At 35.6% G+C, this 18913-nt stretch overlaps 3 protein-coding genes across 3 annotated transcripts; 2 read left to right on the top strand and 1 right to left on the bottom strand.

Annotated features, from left to right (window-relative positions):
* Positions 1 to 3645: 3645 nt before the first annotated feature.
* Positions 3646 to 8536, top strand: LOC130728478 (V-type proton ATPase subunit d2). Its single transcript, XM_057579971.1, has 10 exons — positions 3646 to 3979; positions 4822 to 4942; positions 5280 to 5387; positions 5478 to 5580; positions 6622 to 6702; positions 6795 to 6880; positions 6965 to 7024; positions 7137 to 7185; positions 7864 to 7998; positions 8129 to 8536. The coding sequence occupies exons 1-10, from the start codon at positions 3799 to 3801 to the stop codon at positions 8258 to 8260; spliced, it is 1056 nt and encodes a 351-aa protein (XP_057435954.1). The 5' UTR covers positions 3646 to 3798; the 3' UTR covers positions 8261 to 8536.
* Positions 8537 to 10015: 1479 nt separating this feature from the next.
* Positions 10016 to 13212, top strand: LOC130728476 (receptor-like protein Cf-9). Its single transcript, XM_057579970.1, has one exon. It carries the CDS (start codon positions 10056 to 10058, stop codon positions 12792 to 12794), a length of 2739 nt encoding a protein of 912 aa, XP_057435953.1. The 5' UTR covers positions 10016 to 10055; the 3' UTR covers positions 12795 to 13212.
* A 1714-nt stretch (positions 13213 to 14926) lies between these two features.
* Positions 14927 to 17625, bottom strand: LOC130715237 (AP2-like ethylene-responsive transcription factor At1g16060). The gene is made up of 7 exons (XM_057565318.1): positions 17362 to 17625; positions 17054 to 17136; positions 16641 to 16729; positions 16476 to 16549; positions 16263 to 16313; positions 16098 to 16174; positions 14927 to 15489 (listed from the first exon to the last, which is right to left on the bottom strand). Exons 1-7 carry the CDS (start codon positions 17577 to 17579, stop codon positions 14927 to 14929), a joined length of 1155 nt encoding a protein of 384 aa, XP_057421301.1. The 5' UTR covers positions 17580 to 17625.
* Between the last annotated feature and the right edge of the window lie 1288 nt (positions 17626 to 18913).

The following is an 18913-nucleotide window of genomic DNA, read 5'->3' as shown; positions in this document are numbered from 1 at the left end:
AGAAAAAAAGAAAAGTCAACTCATTTAATACATGCCACATTCTTACTGGTCCAAATAGGCAGAGGCACCATACCTACGCCTGGGAGGAGGCACCACAGAAGGGACCAAAAATTAATGTTTCCAATTTAGTTTTTATAATAAGGAATATAGGTGCTTAAAAAAAATAATAGTAAGGAAAGGAGGTGGAGGTAGTAGAAGTCTAAAGTAAACTCAAGGTTTTAAATTGGGTCACTGTCGCGGTTTACAATTATAGATGTTTCGATTGTTATTGTGTGGGTTGTGACTATTGATGCATGAAAGATTCACACTTTGCATAGATTATATTAAAATTTGTTTTAGTCGGCCCAAACAGCCGCGCGTACAAACCACCATCAACCTGGTCGGCCGAAAAGACTCACAATCAAGATGAATGTCAAACTGTGGTCGAACATGCAACCAAGGCAAACATCTCAAATGTTAGCTTTCTTAACAAAGGTTAAACATTTCCATTATTCCTCAAAGTAAACTCTATAAATACAAGTTTGGCCAGCACAATAAGTAGATATTATTCATATTTGCTCTTACATTGTTCTTATATTCAGAATACTAGTTGCAGGTACTTCCCCCGCCGTGGACTCATTCTGTACCATCGTGCCATCAATTACGATCGAGGAGTCTCTTTGGTCAAATTCTAGAAGAACAAGACTATTTATTTTATTTCATAATCTATAAAAAAAATTTGTAACTTAATTTACAAATTATTATGAGATAACCACAGAAAAAAAATCATAAAAATATAAAAACATTACTGGCTAATTTTTTATTTATTGAGAGGGGTATAGCCCAAAACACAAAATAAACTATACTAGGATAGCCCGCGAGACGGAAACACCTCTGGCTATTGATCCATGTATTAACAAACACAATGCATCAACTTTGTTCCTCACTCATATCCCCTCAGACAAAAATAGAAAGGAGATAGAATGTTTACCTTAGATAGATGACTCCACACTTCTTCACGACCCCTTCGAATGCAGGTACAAACTTGCTTCACTATTCCTCTTCAAACTTCAGCCACCTTAACAATAGAAGAGAAGACACGACAGTGGATCAATGTAAGGACGATTTACTTAGATAGGTTTAACTCAAGGATTTCTCTCAATGTTTTGGTGAAAAACGAAGGGGGAAAGTTAAAGTGTGAAAATCTATTAAGGTAACCTGATGATCCGTGTAATTTCCACATAAGAAATGAAAATTTCACACGCCAAAAATTAAAAATACTATATTATTTAAAATGTCACATGAGTGGCACACCTCATAAAAAAGTTGGGTAAATGAACTGAAATATGTCTATTTCCGTAAAGGAAAAAAATTAACGAGGGACTAATATTAATAATTTGCGATTTTACATGGACCAAAGAGTTATCTAACCCATAAATTCAAATAAGAAATAAAAAAAATACATGACATGTAAATTAAACCATTTTTCAAAATTTCTAAAAATTAATTTTTTATAGAGTTAAAAATATTTATTTTAAATAATCAAATTTCTGTTTTTTTCAAAAGCATATTGAAACAACTTAAATAATATATAAGTGATTATTTTGAAGAAATAAGTGATTATTTCATGGAATAAGCAATAACAAACGGTTTCTATGCGTTCAATTGAGTTCAATTTTTCTAGCCTCAATCAAATATTAAACATGCAGGGCTATATGCATATAATTAAAATCATGGTTCTTTTCTAATGACTTGGAGTTACCAAACACAACACACAGAACATTATTGTCCTATTTCATCCTATTATGTCTTGTTCCGTTCTGTTATGTCATGTTCCGTTGTCTCACCAAACGCTAAATAAAACTAGGGGTGTAAGCGAGTACGGTTCGATCCGTGAATCAGATCAAACAGATAAGAACCAAATACATTATGGTGAGTTGGATTGTATCATAGGATCAAATCATATTTTTTTACTGCAACTGGTCACCATCGATTCGGGTATCAGATTTGAAATTGAAAAATCGATCAATTCGAACCAACCCAATGAATTGAGAATTATTATTACATTCAGCCAAACCCTATTTATATTTGTATTGGAGATGTTGCTTTTATTTCAATTATATGGATTATGTCATTATCGAATGTTTTGTTTTTTTGAAATATTTGATTTTTCGCGTTTTTTAGAATAATTTTCGTGCAAATTTCTAAATAAATTTTTTTTATTCCAAATCCGACCATCAGATCGGAACCAATCCAATTGAAATTGAGTTGGTTTGGTTTGTATTTAAAAGCAAAAATCAAAAAATCCAAACCAACCCAAACTAAACATATTTAATTAGTTCGGACATTTGAACACCCTAAATCCGAAACAATAGATCAGATTATGATTAGACCCCTAACTAAAACACACTGATGCTCTCTTTCAACTTTTCCAACCATATAATTTCATAAAATAATGGCTTAATTCCACTTTGGGCCCCTGATGTTTCAGAAATGAGCTATCGGGGCCCCCCGTGTTTAAACGTAGCGGTCAGGCACCCCAACGTTTAAAAAACGTGCGATCCAGCCCCTTCTGTTAAGCTCCGTTAGTTGACCAAACGGAGGCCCTTTCATTAATTGACGTGGATTTTCTCTAACCGCAGCTTTGCCTTCCTCTGATGACCATCAATGGTGAACAACACTGGCACAATTCAAGGCAATGACTTAGGAGAGATGAACAAGACTAAAATTTGGGTTTGAAAAGGGGAAATCAGAAATTGGAAGAAAGGTTGATTCCTTACCATGAATTGATCATCAATTCGAACAGAGAAGAGAAAGAGCTATCCAACGCAGGTTCTACAGATTCTCCGGCGAAGGTCTCGCCGGAGAAGACGGTGGTTGGCGGCGGCGGCTGGCGGTGGAGGGCGGCGGAACGACAAATTTCTTGGGGGGTTTTGTTGCGGACAGTGAGAGGAGTACGGTGGTGGTGGTGGTTTCTCCAACAGCTAAGCGGTTTGCTGGAGATCGGGATTTGAAGGTGGCTGAAATTAGGGTTTGGTTTCTCCTCTATTTCTCTGTTGTTTCTCATCATGTTGGTGATGATGATGCTCGCGGGACTGAAGGAGGTGGCTGCGTCATCGTGGCTGCTGGCGGTGGTGGCTAGCTTGGGTGATGCCAGGGTGGTTTGCACATGGAAGGAGAAGAAGAGAAAGATCAGGACAGGAACGGTGGTGATGGTGTAGCCTCTGGAAGGAGAGTGACCAGGCGGTGGTGGTTGTCATCAGGAGGAGAAGAAGGTGTTGGTAGTGCTGCAACCTTAGGGAAAATAATCAGAAGAAGAAGAAAATGGGTCTTGGAGAGGAAGAAAGAAAGAGTCGAGAGGTTGAGGGAGAGCATGAGTGAGTGAACGCGTGAGGGAGAGAGAGAGAGAAGAGAGTGAGAGAAAATCCACGTCAATTAATGAAAGGGTCTCCGTTTGGTCAACTAACGGAGCTTAACAGAAGGAGCTGGATCGCACGTTTTTGAAACGTTGGGGTGCCTGACCACTACGTTTAAACACGGGGGGCCCCGATAGCTCATTTCTGAAACATCCAACATCAGGGCCCAAAGTGGAATTAAGCCTAAAATAATATACTAATTTTTTTTTTCAACCATATAATTTCCAATATTTATTTATTGTTCCTCATTATTGTTGATAAGTGACAACTCTTCTCTCTTTTTCTCCCTCTCCCTCTCCTCCTCGTGGTGCAGATTTTCCCCCGTAGGAGGTGCTTCTTCTTTTTCTTCTTCTAGATCAACCCATCGAGATCGAGATCGAGATCGAGATCCGACACCCCCAAAATGTACGGATTCGAAGCTCTCACCTTCAACATCCATGGCGGTTACCTTGAGGCCATCGTCAGGGGCCACCGCGCCGGTTTGCTCACCACCGCCGACTACAACAACCTCTGCCAATGCGAATCCCTTGACGACATCAAGATGCACCTCTCCGCCACCGAGTACGGCCCCTATCTCCAAAACGGTGCGTTTCCTTTCGAATTCCCCACAGTTTCTCATCGATCATCAATCCCAATTGATTCGATTAACATTGATTGTTTCAATTTTCATGATTAATTATTGAAATCGCGATATTTTAGATCCAGATGCTGTGTGTTGTGACTGAATCAAGTACTAGGGTATCATGAAAACACATAATCTGAATTTATTTTTAATTTCTAGTGAGTGTCATCGATCAATAATCTCAATCAATTGTTAATAATAGCTTTGCTTAATTATGTTTATAGTAATCGTGATATTTGTGTTGGTTTGAAGTGGAAATGGCCAGAGAAATAATTCTCAGAATTTTCAGAACTAGATGTTTTGTGGTTTGAGCAAATTTAGTACTTGGGTGTCACTGAAAGATATACTTTTTTTTTAATAATTATTGTTAGTTTAGATTCCAATTTCGATTGTCGCTCTAGTTTGGCTTAGTGATGGATGATTCTATGTTGAATTTAAATGACATAATCCCTTGGAGGAAAATTTTATGTGTGTGGACAGAGCATTCTTCTGGTATATGGGATATTAGTTTCATAGTTTCATGATACTTTGATTGTGAACCTCACTGAGATCTGGTTTATTGCATTATAATTTTATCTGAAAGTCATCTTTTTGAGGAAATGTTACTGCTGGTTTTTTCAGTTCTCTTTGTTGGATGGAGATTTTAGAGAATTTATATTTCACATTCTGTTACTGCTTGATGTAAATTATTTTAGATTCAATTATCTATTTTTAAAAATGTTTTAAAGGATAGATTGGATCCATTTGTCTAGTTCTTCAATATTATTGATATATGCTTGACGGGCCATGAATTACCTGTTGCAGAACCTTCTCCATTGCATACCACCACAATTGTGGAGAAATGTACTCTAAAGCTGGTTGATGATTACAAGCACATGCTATGCCAAGCCACAGAGCCCCTGTCAACTTTTTTAGAATACATCACGTATGTGTACTTGACTTTTCTGTTTGTTCTCTTAGTGCATTTACTGATTTACCCTGTCAATGTCAGCTGCATAATGAGGATATGTACTAGTGTGGGCTAAAGTGATGAAATTTTAAACAATATCTCATTAACATTAAACTTACATGGTGCTATAGCATTCAAGGCTTAGGTACTGTAATTGTAAGCAACTCAGCCTACAACTACAGCCAATAACTATGTCTCATGTGAAGTTGAATTCAATAGTAGATGAGATTTTGTAGGCCTTTCATTTTGAAGGGGATATACCGGAAAAAGGTGTAAATCTGAAATCAGTATATTTTCTGTTATAACTATGCAGATATGGTCACATGATAGACAATGTTGTATTGATCGTTACTGGAACCTTGCATGAGAGAGATGTTCAAGAGCTACTAGAAAAGTGCCATCCACTAGGCATGTTTGACAGGTATGGTAATTTCCTCCAAGTTTTCAATATATATGTACTGTAAGCATGAAGAATTTTAATTTTACTTCTTCTTTTTGGGGTTCTCCTCAGTATTGCTACTCTGGCAGTTGCTCAGAATATGCGGGAGCTGTACAGGCTGGTTCTTGTTGACACTCCTTTGGCTCCATATTTCTCTGAATGCATTACATCAGAGGTAAATGGTCTTCTCTGACTATTTTTCTCCCTCTATTTTGTTTAGTCAGTCTGTTTGATGAATTGTTAAATGATTTAGGATGGTATTACAAATTTAAAATTACAGAAACTGGAAATTATCTATATATACATTTCCTAATTTTTATCCAACATATTATAGTGAGAAAAAAGTAAGTTCTAAGATGTTGTATTATAAAAATGTCAAAACATAAAAGGCAACTAACTGTTAGTGTGGAACTGTGGATACACTAGAAGAATAGGTTTAGGAATACAATTATTCCCTCCGTTCTAGAAAGATTGTTGTTTTGGGCATTCTTTCAATATTCCAAAACGTTTGTTGTTTTAGAAAGCCAATGCATTTTTTGATAATTTTTCTCACCTATACCCTCATTTAATAAATTTTCTCTCACTTGTCACCTTTCATATTAACCAACCACAACTCTTTTCTATCAATTACATTCTTCTCTATCCAAGTAGAATTTAATAACTGCACATGATACTAGTAAAATTAATTAAGGGTACTTTAGTAACATTATACTATCAATAATTGTCATCTTACTCTTTGTACCACAACCTTAAACAACAATCCTTGTGGAACGGAGGGAGTATTAGAAAAGAATTTGGTGTAGCTGCTATTAAAAGATGGTAGATTCTTGCCTTAAGGGGTTTGGACATGTCATGAGAAGGCCAATAGATGTGCTGGTTAGGAGCCTTAGCTAGAGGTAGAGGGAGACAAAAAGAACTATAAGGCAAAACATTAAGAAAGATTTGGAGGTAATGACCTATCTTTAAATCTTAAAATTAATACATAACAGAACTTTATGATGTTTCAAGATCATGTAGCTGACTAATGGGAACTTCTTGGTTGTTGTTGTTGTTGTTGTTGTGTGTATACGTATGACTGTTGCTGTTTAGTTTCACCGATTTAGCTTTATATATTTCGATTTCTTGCTTATTTCTTTAGAATGTGCACACAATTCTTCTCTGAAACTGGATTTCTGCTGATTTGATTTAATTGCTGTTATATTTTTTACTTTGCTAGGACTTGGATGATATGAACATTGAAATAATGAGGAACACACTTTACAAGGCATACCTTGAAGATTTTTACAGATTTTGTCAGGTGAAGGTTCTTAAGGCCTTGTTTCTACAGTATATTATGTCTATTTTCTTGCCCCCCCCATGTTTGTTAATTTCAATGTTATTCTTAAACAGAAACTCGGTGGTGCCACTGCTGAGATTATGTCTGACCTTCTAGCTTTTGAGGCTGATAGAAGGGCTGTGAATATTAGCATAAATAGGTTAGTACTAAGAAGGCTTTTTATAACCTTTTTGTTTATCTTGGTACCTGCATAACTAGCACCCCTGGTTTCCACTTTGTGCAGCATTGGTACTGAGCTTACCAGAGATGATCGTAGAAAATTGTACTCTAACTTTGGTTTGCTGTAAGCTCTTATCTCTTAGCTAATATTTATACTTCTTTGTTATTTTAATTAAGAATATTTATATACTGCTTTGGTATGCTTCTTTTAGTAACAACTGACTTATTTTAAACAGTTACCCCTATGGTCACGAGGAACTTGCTGTCTGTGAGGATGTTGATCAGGTATGATTTGCATCTCCGTTGAGTGATGTTTTAGGTTGTCAGTTGGTGGATAATATCGGCGTTTACCTTCTTTCAATTTGTATGTTTCTTGGGACCTGCTAGATTGTGTTTTCGGAGTGATTGATTTGTCTTTATCAATAGCCAAGTCAGTGTTATTTTCAACCATTGTGTTATTTTTCTGGTCTTGAATCCAAGCATTGTCGCATGACTTATTAGATTGTATTTGTTTTACTATTAATAAAAACGTGAAAGCACATTTACTTAATTCACCTCTCCACCTCCATTCACATAAAGCACATTTGAATTAGCAATTTGGCATTTCAAGAAACAAAATGTGATTGAATGTGCCAATGGATGGAAAACCAAACATACTCTTAGCATTGTTTGGGTAATGTCTCATGAATACCTGACAAGTACTAACCGTTTTCTTTTGAGCTGTCACTTTCAAGCTTTTTTATGTTCTATTTTCAGAGGCATATAAATTTGATTGCATTTTATTTCATTTCATTTGTATTTACATGGTTTTGGCTATTGATTCTCAGGCGATCTTGTTCATTATCCTTTTTCGTTGATATTGTCAATCAATCATCATAGCCGCCTGCAGTATCCACTTATTTCTAGTTGATTTCTTTTAACACTGCTTCTCAGGCCTTGCATCTTATGTGATTGCTCATGCAGGTTCGTGCTGTTATGGAAAAATACCCTCCCTATCAATCTATTTTTGCCAAGTTATCATATGGAGAGAGCCAGATGCTTGACAAGGCATTCTATGAGGAGGAGGTGAAGAGGCTCTGCTTGGCGTTTGAGCAACAGGTCTATATTCTACAGTTCTGAATTTCTTAATTTTTTACCTCGATAGGAATCACTTAAACTTTTTATTGGTTGCTGGATCTTTCTTACCAGTGGAATAAATGGAAGACTCATTATTCTTCATATATTGCAGTTTCACTATGCTGTGTTCTTCGCGTATATGAGGTTAAGGGAACAGGAGATCAGGAACCTAATGTGGATTTCAGAATGTGTGGCTCAGAATCAGAAGTCCAGAGTTCATGACAGTGTTGTCTTCATATTTTAGTTGGATTACTCATTTTTATAGTCCTTATGTTGGTTTGGACAAATTGTTGGTACACTCTCTGCTTTCTGGAGTCAGAGTTGCCGATTCGTAGAGTCTAGACAGTCACTGTTTAGAGGACTGTGATAAAAATAAGTAATCTTGTGCTGGTTAAATCTTCTGTAATTTACAAGGGAGATATTCATAGTCAAATTTATTGAGATATGTTCTGATTCTAAAGAAGCTATATTGAATTTGTATGTTGTTCTTTTTGCAATAAACTTTGATATTGAATTTGTATGTTGTTCTTTTTGCAATAAGCTTTTTGCAATAAGCTTTGTTTGGTTTAGCTTCTGAGGATCTCAAAATTGTATCTGACATGCCAAGAGCTACTACTTGAAGCTCCCAAAATACGCGATTATAATCACACACTTGCATGTGTTTCATACATACATGCTGGTGATGAAATTGTTAGAGGTGGAAATTGTTAGAGGTGTCGACGCGTTTTAGCTATAACTTATTAACAAAATGCTTGATTTCTCCATCCAATGTAGGAAAGAAAATTGGATCTCTTAAAACTAATCGTTCCTGAATGAGCGAGATATCAAGTTAGGTCGAAATTCTTACCTAAAATACACGGTTAAAGTTATATATGTTCATAAATATATAATAAGAAAATTATAGAATTAAAATTGCGAAGTCAAAATGATAGAGATAAGTGCATTCAAAAATAGAAATTATCCATAAATAAGAATGGAAAGAAGAGTTTGGGGATGACATTGAAGGAAAACATACTATAAGATAAAGCATCAAATGGACATTGCACGTATTGTATTGGCCACATAAAATACTTATTTGAAAAAATTAAGTACACAAAATTTCAGGGTCTACTAAAGAGACAAGGTTCCAACTTCCAAGGCTTCAAGTCAAGTCTTCCGTAAGGCCAACGTTAGAAATAGACATGTATATCGTCCTTGCCCAAAATGCACGTTAGCAAATAGCAATGGAGGAATCCTCACTATGATGAATCATCAATTACATCTTGTTTCGTATTGGCCACCAAATTAAATTAAGATCAATATGTAGTGATATGTAACTAGACCATCAAAGGATCAAAATTGCAGGGTCAAATAGTAGAGACAAATGTAGAAAAATATAAACAATCCAAAAATTAAAAGTAGATAGAGAAGCCTGTGGATGATAATGAACAAAACTTGTAAATAAATCGTTTTAGTTAATTAAATAAAAAAACATAAAATACATATAATAAATTGAAGTACACAATTTCAAGATCAACAATAACAGCCAATGATTCAGTAATTCAGTACTATAAGACAAGAGCCTTTTTTCCCCAGCAAGTTATTGTAAGCATATGATAATCATATGTAAGAAATACAACTAGACCATTAAAGGATCAAAATTGCGGAGTCAAATAATAAAGACAAATGTAGAAAAATAGAAACAATCCAAAACCTAAAAGTAGATAGAGGAGTCTGAGGATGATAATGAAGAAAGCTACCTTGTGTCTTATTTTCCATGGAAATAATTAGAAAGACCCATAAAATTGTAGAATAATTTCTTGAAGTTTATGGAGATGATGATCAAATTAGCATCACCCTTATAGGCCGCCACCAGAAATGTTCTTACCCAAAACGCACGTCACTTCACTGTCTTTGATGATGATGTTCACTAGAAAACATTTTCATTTCTTTGTGAATTGATATCGTAGTATAAGCACTGGATTCCTCTAGTATAAAACCCCCCTAGTGTGGCTTATTTTTTGTACCAGAAAGTTCCTGCTTAAACTATAAATTATACAATGGGGTTTATGTGGTCTCTTGATTTATCACTTCAACTTCTGTTCCTTTATTCTCTCTTCTCTCTCACAGTTACTAACTGTGTTCCTTTCATTCAGCCAATGCCCTGTCATGAAGATGATAGCCATGCCTTGTTGCAGTTTAAGGAAGGCTTTGTCATTAGTAAGCTTGCTTCTGAAAATCCTTTAAGTTATCCTAAAGTGGCATCTTGGAATGCTAGCACTGATTGTTGTTCATCATGGGATGGCATTCAATGTGATGAGCACACAGGTCATGTGATTGGCATTGATCTCAGCAGTAGCCAGCTCTATGGCTATTTGGACTCCAATAGCAGTCTTTTCAATCTCGCACAGCTTCAAATTCTGGATCTTGCTGATAATGACTTCAATTACTCTCAAATCCCATCCAGGATAGGTGAGTTTTCAAAGCTTACACATTTGAATCTTTCCTTAACTAGCTTTTCTGGTGAAGTCCCCCAAGAAGTTTCACATTTGTCAAAGCTACTGTCTCTTGATCTACGCTGCTACATGGGATTTTATTCTGAAGATCAAATCAATCTTTTGCAAATAAAAAATTCCACTCTGAGAAGCTTAATTCAAAACTCAACAAGTCTTGAAACACTCCGTCTTAATTTTGTCACCATTGCATCTCCTGTTCCTGATGTACTCACAAATCTCACATCTTTGCAATATCTCTCTCTATTCCATTGTGAATTGTATGGTGAGTTTCCGGATGAAATATTTCATCTTCCAAATTTGAGAATAATTGACCTGGGTAACAACCAAAACCTCAGAGGTAAATTTCCTGATTTTCACTCTGGCGCACTCATTAGCGCTTTACGACTTGCTGGCACAAGTTTCTACGGTACGCTACCTGCATCCATTGGAAAGCTTAGTTCTCTAAAACGGCTATCAATTTCTAATTGCCAATTTTCTGGGTCTATTCCTTCTTCACTTGGCAATCTCACACAACTCACATATTTGGACCTTGGTTTCAATGAATTTACTACAAAGACCATCTCATGGATTTGCAAGCTGTCTCAAATAAATTATTTGGGTCTTGGCTTCATAAATATAGGCAGCGACATCCCTTCATGTTTTGTGAATCTCACCCAGCTATCTCAATTATATCTAGCCCATACCAATCTAACTGGTGCAGTTCCATCTTGGATAATGAACCTTACCAATTTTGCTAACTTGAGGCTTGATGGAAATAATCTTAGAGGTGAAATCCCAACCTCTATATTCAAGCTAGAGAACCTGGAATTTCTGGATCTGGGCAGTAACTTGTTGCAGGGGAAGTTAGAGCTTGACAAGTTTCTGAATCTACACAACCTATATTTTCTCAGTTTATCTGACAACCAACTTTCATTAATTGCTGGAAATAAATCTTTCAATGCAACCCTTTCTCCAATTGAATATTTAGGTCTGGCTGCATGTAATTTGGTTGAGTTCCCAATTTTTTTCGGAGCCTTGGGTCAGTTGACATATCTTTATATGCCACGCAACAGTGTCAATTCAATCCCGAGTTGGATGTGGAGAAAAATAAGTCTTGAGGGATTAATTATTTCTGACAATTCATTGACGGGAAAAATATCTCCATTGATATGCAACTTGAAATATCTAGTGAACCTTGATTTATCGTTTAATAAATTAAGTGGCACAATCCCCTCATGTCTTGGAAGTTTTAGCCAATCTCTACAAAGCTTGGAGCTACAAGAAAACCACTTGTCTGGCCTCATTCCTCAAACATATATGACAGGAAGTGCCCTGAAAATGATTGATTTAAGTTATAACAATATGCGTGGTCAGCTGCCAAGGGCATTACTCAACTGTACAATGCTAGAGTATCTTAGTGTTGGCTATAACAAGATCAATGATTCATTTCCATTTTGGTTGGGAGCTCTTCCTGGGTTGAAAGTCATTGCTTTATCTAATAATCAATTGCATGGACCAATTGGTTGCCCCAAAGCATGCTCATTTTCAAAACTCCATATCATTGATCTTTCTCACAATAAGCTATCTGGAAGTTTACCTTCACAAATGATCCTGAATTGGGAATCCATGAAAGCTTCAAACATGAGTCAGTTACAATATGAGCAAAACTGGGCCTTCCAACATTTTGGAAATGAAAATTGGTATACAAATTACAGTTATTCATATACAATGGTGAACAAAGGAGTGGCCAGGAATTATCTGAATCTCCAAAAAAATTACAACCTCATAGGAATTGATCTTTCCAGCAACAGAATCTCTAGGGAGATTCCTGATGTCGTAGGAGACTTAAAGGGCCTTGTCTTGCTCAACCTGTCCAATAACATGTTTACCGGCAACATTCCATCTTCATTAGGGAAGCTTTCAAACCTTGAAGTATTGGACCTTTCTCTCAACAGTTTATCAGGGACGATCCCTCAACAATTAACAGAACTCACCTTTCTAGAGTTCATTAATGTGTCCTTTAACAATCTCTCAGGTCGCATACCAGAAAATAAACAGTTCTCAACATTCCAAGACAATTCATTCGAGGGAAACCAAGGATTGTGTGGGACTCAATTGTTGAAGAAATGTGAGAATCATGTTGCTCCTCCTTCTGCCTCTAATGGTGAGGAAGATTCAGGATCTCTTTTTGAATTTGACTGGAAAATAGTTCTGATTGGGTATGGGGGTGGACTTGTTGCTGGAGTTGCATTGGGGAGCAGTTACGCTCCACAGGTACTCAGATGGCTTAAAAAGTTCTTTTGAGTTGGAAACAGGAAACCTCTACTTGCATTGTAAACATGTTTTCATATTTTCTATGAAACATGCATTGCAAGGAAGAGATCAGCATTTGAAATCTTATTGGAATCATCATTGAAAACATGATTTCCAAAATAAGCTAGTATTGGGCTTGTACTTTCTCTGTTTGCTTTGGGCTTGTATTTCCGGCCTATATAGAAATTAGGGCTTTATTTTGTATTTTCTTTGGGCTTGTATTCCGGCCGAATAAGGTTTGGGGTTTTAGACTTGTATTATGGTCCAATTAGAGGGTTTATCGCATATTAGGCCAAGTTATGCTTTTGGAACCCAGTCCATTCACTCATGGCTGAAATAATCATTTGCTCCACATTTAAGGAGCCCTTCTCAGTAATTTGGTGATATATGAATAATGTTTAAAATATCAGACCATCATTGTATCGGTCGAGGCACTAATTCAAGGTTCAATTGTCAAATCATGGTTGAACTGGTAATAATTAAATATTATTTACTATAATATGTTGTTATTTTTACAATAAACATTATTAATGCCTAACTGCAAAACAGAACATCTACGGAATAAGGAGGACATTACAACAAAGTACTCTAGGCAACAAAAAAAAAACTCACATAGTTTAAGAAATGTAGTTAAACTAGATAAAATGCATTAAATTTGTCTTGAATCAAAATAAACTTCCAAAATTACCCTTTGTTATTAGTGTTGGAAAGTGAGAAAGAGAGAGAATAATTAATGAGACACATTTTACAAGTTAGAATTAATAAGGGCATCATTGGAAAAAAATAATTAATATAGCTCAAACTTTCATTTGGTTCTTATAAAAAGGACCAAGATTTTTCTTCTCTTTCATGCTTATAAATAGGACCGGAGGGAGTATGAATATACAAGTGTGAACTTTTCTTTTTTGGCACTTAGTTTCTGTACCTGTTACAAGGGGGAGATTTAAGATGGTATTGAAATTTTCTCTTATGGCTAACTAGATCCTCTCTATCCATAAAACTTACATTAGTAAGCTAAAGTTTCCATTGTAACCGAAAGCGATTGAAGATACAGCATCCTGTTCTTCCTGGAGATGAAGTTACAAAATGTTTTGCTCTTTGTTTTTCTATTTTACTGGCTTTGTTTTTTTTTTATCAGACAGCTCTATACTTATTGCACCTTAGTATTTTAATTTTTTTAAAATCACATGTATCCTCTATCGAGCAATTTTGTTCGAGTGGAATAGGACCCATTTGGGCAGAAAATATCCCTCTTTTATTTAACGCAACATTCACAATGACTTGGAGCGGTAACCTTTGCTTTAGCTTGAGTAACCTCATATCACTTGATCTACACCCTCGGTGGCTATTGTCTTTTATGTTGTGATATCAAGTGTGAGTAAGTCTCACATTGGAAGAAAATGATAACGTTGAGCACTCTATAATTGAGATGATCAGATGACCCATACACTCAATGCTTTAAGGTTTTTGGTGAAAGATGTGGTGTCCAATCCACTTGTTAGTGTGCTCTTTATTGCCTAATGAAATGATCCTAAGTAATTTTAACCATCTTCTTTTGCCAAACACATTAGTATTGTTGATTGATCAGTAAAAAAACCATCAAAATAATTAATGCATGTCAATGCTTCAATAACAGACATGAGTGATTAGTTGCTAGAATTTTCTGCTCATATTGGCTGAGTTTATGCATGCATTGCTTTTTTTGTGATAGTTTGAATTTTTCAATGTTATTATCGAAAGTGACTCATCTATAAAGGTCGGCGCAACAAATGTTAATTGTATTGTAACTGATTTTGGAGGCTACAATTAGTTTATACAATTGATATTGACAATTATTGGAGCTTATCGATTAGCAAATGCATTAATAAGCTCCAATAAGTGTTCTTTTGTTTGCATCCAAACAGGTTGACTGTGCTAGGATGTCTTATATGTAGGCATATTTCAGTTTGAGAATAAAATAAGTTTCTTCATGTACAAGCCAAACAAGGTAGATGTAATAAGGACAATTTATGGTCTCTTTGTTAAGGTTTATGCTTGAAAGCCTTGTGTATGTACTCCTGTTCAAACAGCCTTTTGAAGTTTTGATGTTATCAATAAAACTCTTTTTGTTTTCAAAAATATGTTCAGAATATTGAATTAAGCTCTCTTTCTTGCAATTCTGAGTTGAACCTGTTGGGAGCAAAGATAAATGGGATGCCACCAATGCCATCATAGAAGATTCCACCCAGTTCATCATCACTAGCTATCTGTATCTGTTGCTCCTTTGTGACTTCCCCATCAGTTTCATTTTCAGACACATTTGAGTTCTTCTCAACCAATTCTCTAAATAATGAAGAGCGGAGAAGAAGGCCAAGTGCAGTGGGAGAAGATGACTTGTTGCTGGAGAATTGGAAGGATTGGCTTTCAAAAGCTTCTTGCTTTTCAAGGGAATTCAGGTAATCTGGACTGAAAAAACTGTTGTGAAGGGTCAAGGACTTTGACTCTTCTATTAGACTAGAGTTAGATGGGGAAGCCACTGTTTGAGACTCTGGCAGTGCCTGTGGATGAAGTTTTGCTTCTGGGGTACTTCCAGTTTCAGGCTTTAACCATTTTATGTAAGTGCTCAAATCAAAGTTTGTTACAGCATGAATCCCTCTGTACTCAATGGCTGCAATGTCATATGCATGAGCAGCTTCCTCTTGTGTCCCTATATTGATTAAAAAGATATGTAATTGAGGGCTTAGTGAATGAAATAAGCATTACTGCATCTTACTTTGGTGTGTGTTTATGTGTGTGTGCATCTTTAGAAATCATTTTATAACTGTTAAGGAAAACTCAATTATGGCCAGAAACTTCAGTGAGTATGTGTTTGGCTTCTCGTTGGGGAACCTTATAATCAATTCTAATTGAGTAAATTCACTCTTAGATGACAATATAGATGCTGGGGAGTCATCTTCGAGAATTGATTGCAGTCGCAAAAATCAATTCTGCGTAGAAGTAGAGAGAGTAGCTTTCACGTTGGGCATAGTTCAACTGTGAGATTTTACAACCGGATTTCACAATAACTACAAATATAACTTTTTCGACAAATGTATTAAAAAATAAATCACTTCAATTTCGACTCACTTTTACCCAAATCAATTTTACCAAAGTTAATTTTATCCCAAATCAATTGTTACAACGCTGATCCAAAACACATTGAGTAACTTTTGGGTATCAGAATTGATTATAACTTAAAAGGAAATAAAAACTGATTCAAACATGATATAAATCTTTTTAGTCCCATAATGATTGCTTTGTGGAGATTTAACTTACCGTAGGTGCCAAGGTAGAGATATTTGTTTCCAAAAACCCTTCCTATCCTTGCTTCCCATCTACCATTATGGTGGTGCCTGCTAAATGTTCACCAAGTATTAGTGATTCATCTTCATCAGAAAAAACTCAGAAGCAAATTATTATGGTATTCATCAGAAGTATCACCTTGCAACACCCCTATACTTTGAGACCCCTCTTGAAAAGCCACTGCTCTTTCTGCAAATTAATTTCAAAATTTTTAAAAAAATATCAGTTCTCATGAACCAGACCTATGTTATGAAATTCTATACAACTTTATCACGGGCAAACACTACTATTTGAAATATCTCATGTTGGCATGTTTGGATGTTAAAGTAGAAGAGCATCACAAGTATTTACCTTCTCAAAGTGGCCAAGTACTCCTCTTTGGTCATTGTCTGCATTATTTGTATCTCTTTCTCATAATCTGATATCTGTTGAAGGCATAAAAAGCATTAGATATATCCCCAGAATCTTAGCAAAGATACAAACCATTATTTCACAGGTAATTACTAATCATCATACCGGAAAATTGGTGAAAGTTGAAGTTCCCCAGTACTTAAGTGCAGCTAAATCATATGCTCTGGCAGCAGATTCTTCTTCATCATAAGCCCCTGTAATATTTGAAACATGACTTGTCATCTTCTATAATTGATTCCAAAAGTCAAAAACAACTCTGAGCAGAAGCTTATGTGAATAGCTTCTGAATGACAGAATTGATTCTAAGGAAAATTAAGATGATCCAAACATGCTATAACAAAGTGACTAAACCAAATTCTAGGCTTTCATAACTAAGAACTCACCAAGATAAACTGTGTGTCCCAATTTGCAAATCCAGCCCATGTTCCAAAAGGATGAACATCAAAACATGTTAGTATACTATAGCAAGGAGGGGAAAATAAATAAGATGCTAAGACCAATAAGAAAAGGAACTCTACCTTGCTTCCCTTTCTTCTTTTGTGTAACATTCCAAGAGAGCTTGTCCCACAAGTGAGCTTCAAATCGACCCGTCCATCTATGTCTGTTCAAATTTCAAATTTGATTAGCAAACTTATTGGAGTTTATTCAGTGCTTATTCAATCTAGCATGTGCAGACACGGACCAAAGATCACTTATGGGAGCTTATTCAGTGCTTTTTTCAGTAGATAAACTGTAATAAGTGCTCTTAAGTCCGTATCCAAACAGGCAGTGCCTTAGGCCTATTCAATTTGAAAACTACAGAACAAGGAAACTTTTTCTTTATGACCTGCTGACACCTCGAAATCTTGAGCTTCTCTTTGAAGTGTTGGTTGTAGAATTTTCACCAACTTGCTGCTGGTTGTTATCATCACCACCAGTGTTTATTACAGTAACAGGCTCTCTCTTACGTCTCTTGACAGATTTTGCTCCTTGGAGATCACCTTCTGCCTTGCACTTCTGGGTCCTAATTCCCAAGATAACTTCATTTTCTGTCATCATTGCCATTTCTTGAGTTTTGATGTTCTCACTGTTAGCCCTATTAAGTACACTTTTTTCCCTCAATTGAGCTTAACTTGATGCACTATGTGGGGGGTGTTTATAGGAGGGTACTTGTTTTGGCCTTATTATGTTTTTGTACATATTGTTAGTGACATGATTGGAGTTGCAAACAAGGGAGACGATAATTACAGGGAAATTAGATGACAGGTTTTGTGTTGTCCTATTGACAGCTCAAAGTCCAAAAGTTTTGAATTTGCTTCGTGAGAATTCCAACCTTCCCTTACCCATAAGAAGCACCCTTCTCACAAAGTTATAGTGATGTCCTGAAATTTCAGTCTACACTCACACTTTCATTACTAGGATGACTTGTGCTAATTTGGTAGGAAACAAAGACACAAATTGGTGTATACATGTGTTTGAGAGAGACAGGGAGGGAAAATATAAATTATAGAAAAGAAGAAAGAAAAAAAGAGACTTAAATATGTTTTTAATCCCAAACAAATAGAGCTGAATCTAAATTCGTCTATGTATTAGCCATTGGTTTAATATTATCTCAAGCTTTTCATTTGTTTGGCTAAAATTTTGTGCTCAAGCTACTAGTATTGGACTTCTGGTGATAGGTTTGTATAACAGTAATGTTCCATAGAGATATGGTGATTCTCAACCACTAATGATATACAGAAATTGGCGTGGTTTTAGATCATTTGATCGTCACAATCTGCACAGTATTTAAAAAAATATTTTTTAGCAGTTGGGAATAAGGTAAAACCGCTATAAAATGTCAAAAATTGCCATTAAACACGTATGTTGATGGCTTCTGATACTCTTTGTGTGATTTTGTATCAGGTCAAAAGTTCAAAACTTATTGGCGATTTTATAATGTATTACATATCAATTTTCGGAAATATATTTATAAATTAGTTCTAAAAATAGTATTGAAGGTAGAACGAAAGCAAACAAATTTAACTAAACAATGCATGTTTTATTCGTCGCCTAACAGGAATAATCCAGAATGCTATATGCATTTCTGTTTATGTTGTGAGCATAACAGCATGAAAGGGTGGACTGTTTTCCAACCGGCAACAAAAGACAGTATGAATATTTAAAAAGGTTTGACCTAATGTGAATTAGTATAGTTTTTTCTTGTATTCATCAATTTTATTCTTTCTTGATTGTCCCACGGTTATATAATATTTACGGTGTTTCCTATGATCAAAAGCTCATATGATATTCATTCAACTTGTCTTCTTATTATCCTAAAAAAATTGTCTTCATCTTATTTATTATTATTTTATAATTTAACATGATAAACTAATAATATAGTTTATTATAGTATTATA

This window comes from Lotus japonicus, chromosome 1 (assembly GCF_012489685.1).
Source record: "Lotus japonicus ecotype B-129 chromosome 1, LjGifu_v1.2".
Classification (NCBI taxonomy): Eukaryota; Viridiplantae; Streptophyta; class Magnoliopsida; order Fabales; family Fabaceae; genus Lotus; species Lotus japonicus.
The sequence above is the reverse complement of the archived record's forward strand: the minus strand, read 5'-3'. Positions and strand labels throughout refer to the sequence as shown.

What these genes read in the sequence shown, in the direction of transcription:
- LOC130728476 (XM_057579970.1), top strand. Translation starts at nt 10,056, where the DNA reads ATGGGGTTTATGTGGTCTCTTGATTTATCACTTCAACTTCTGTTCCTT.
- LOC130728478 (XM_057579971.1), top strand. Translation starts at nt 3,799, where the DNA reads ATGTACGGATTCGAAGCTCTCACCTTCAACATCCATGGCGGTTACCTT. An exon ending in ACTTTTTTAGAATACATCAC is followed by an intron (nt 4,943 to 5,279) that starts GTATGTGTACTT and finishes ATAACTATGCAG; the next exon opens with ATATGGTCACATGATAGACA. An exon ending in CCACTAGGCATGTTTGACAG is followed by an intron (nt 5,388 to 5,477) that starts GTATGGTAATTT and finishes GGTTCTCCTCAG; the next exon opens with TATTGCTACTCTGGCAGTTG.
- LOC130715237 (XM_057565318.1), bottom strand. Translation starts at nt 17,579, where the DNA reads ATGGCAATGATGACAGAAAATGAAGTTATCTTGGGAATTAGGACCCAG. An exon ending in AGATTTCGAGGTGTCAGCAG is followed by an intron (nt 17,137 to 17,361) that starts GTCATAAAGAAA and finishes AAATTTGAACAG; the next exon opens with ACATAGATGGACGGGTCGAT. An exon ending in TACTTGGCCACTTTGAGAAG is followed by an intron (nt 16,314 to 16,475) that starts GTAAATACTTGT and finishes ATTAATTTGCAG; the next exon opens with AAAGAGCAGTGGCTTTTCAA.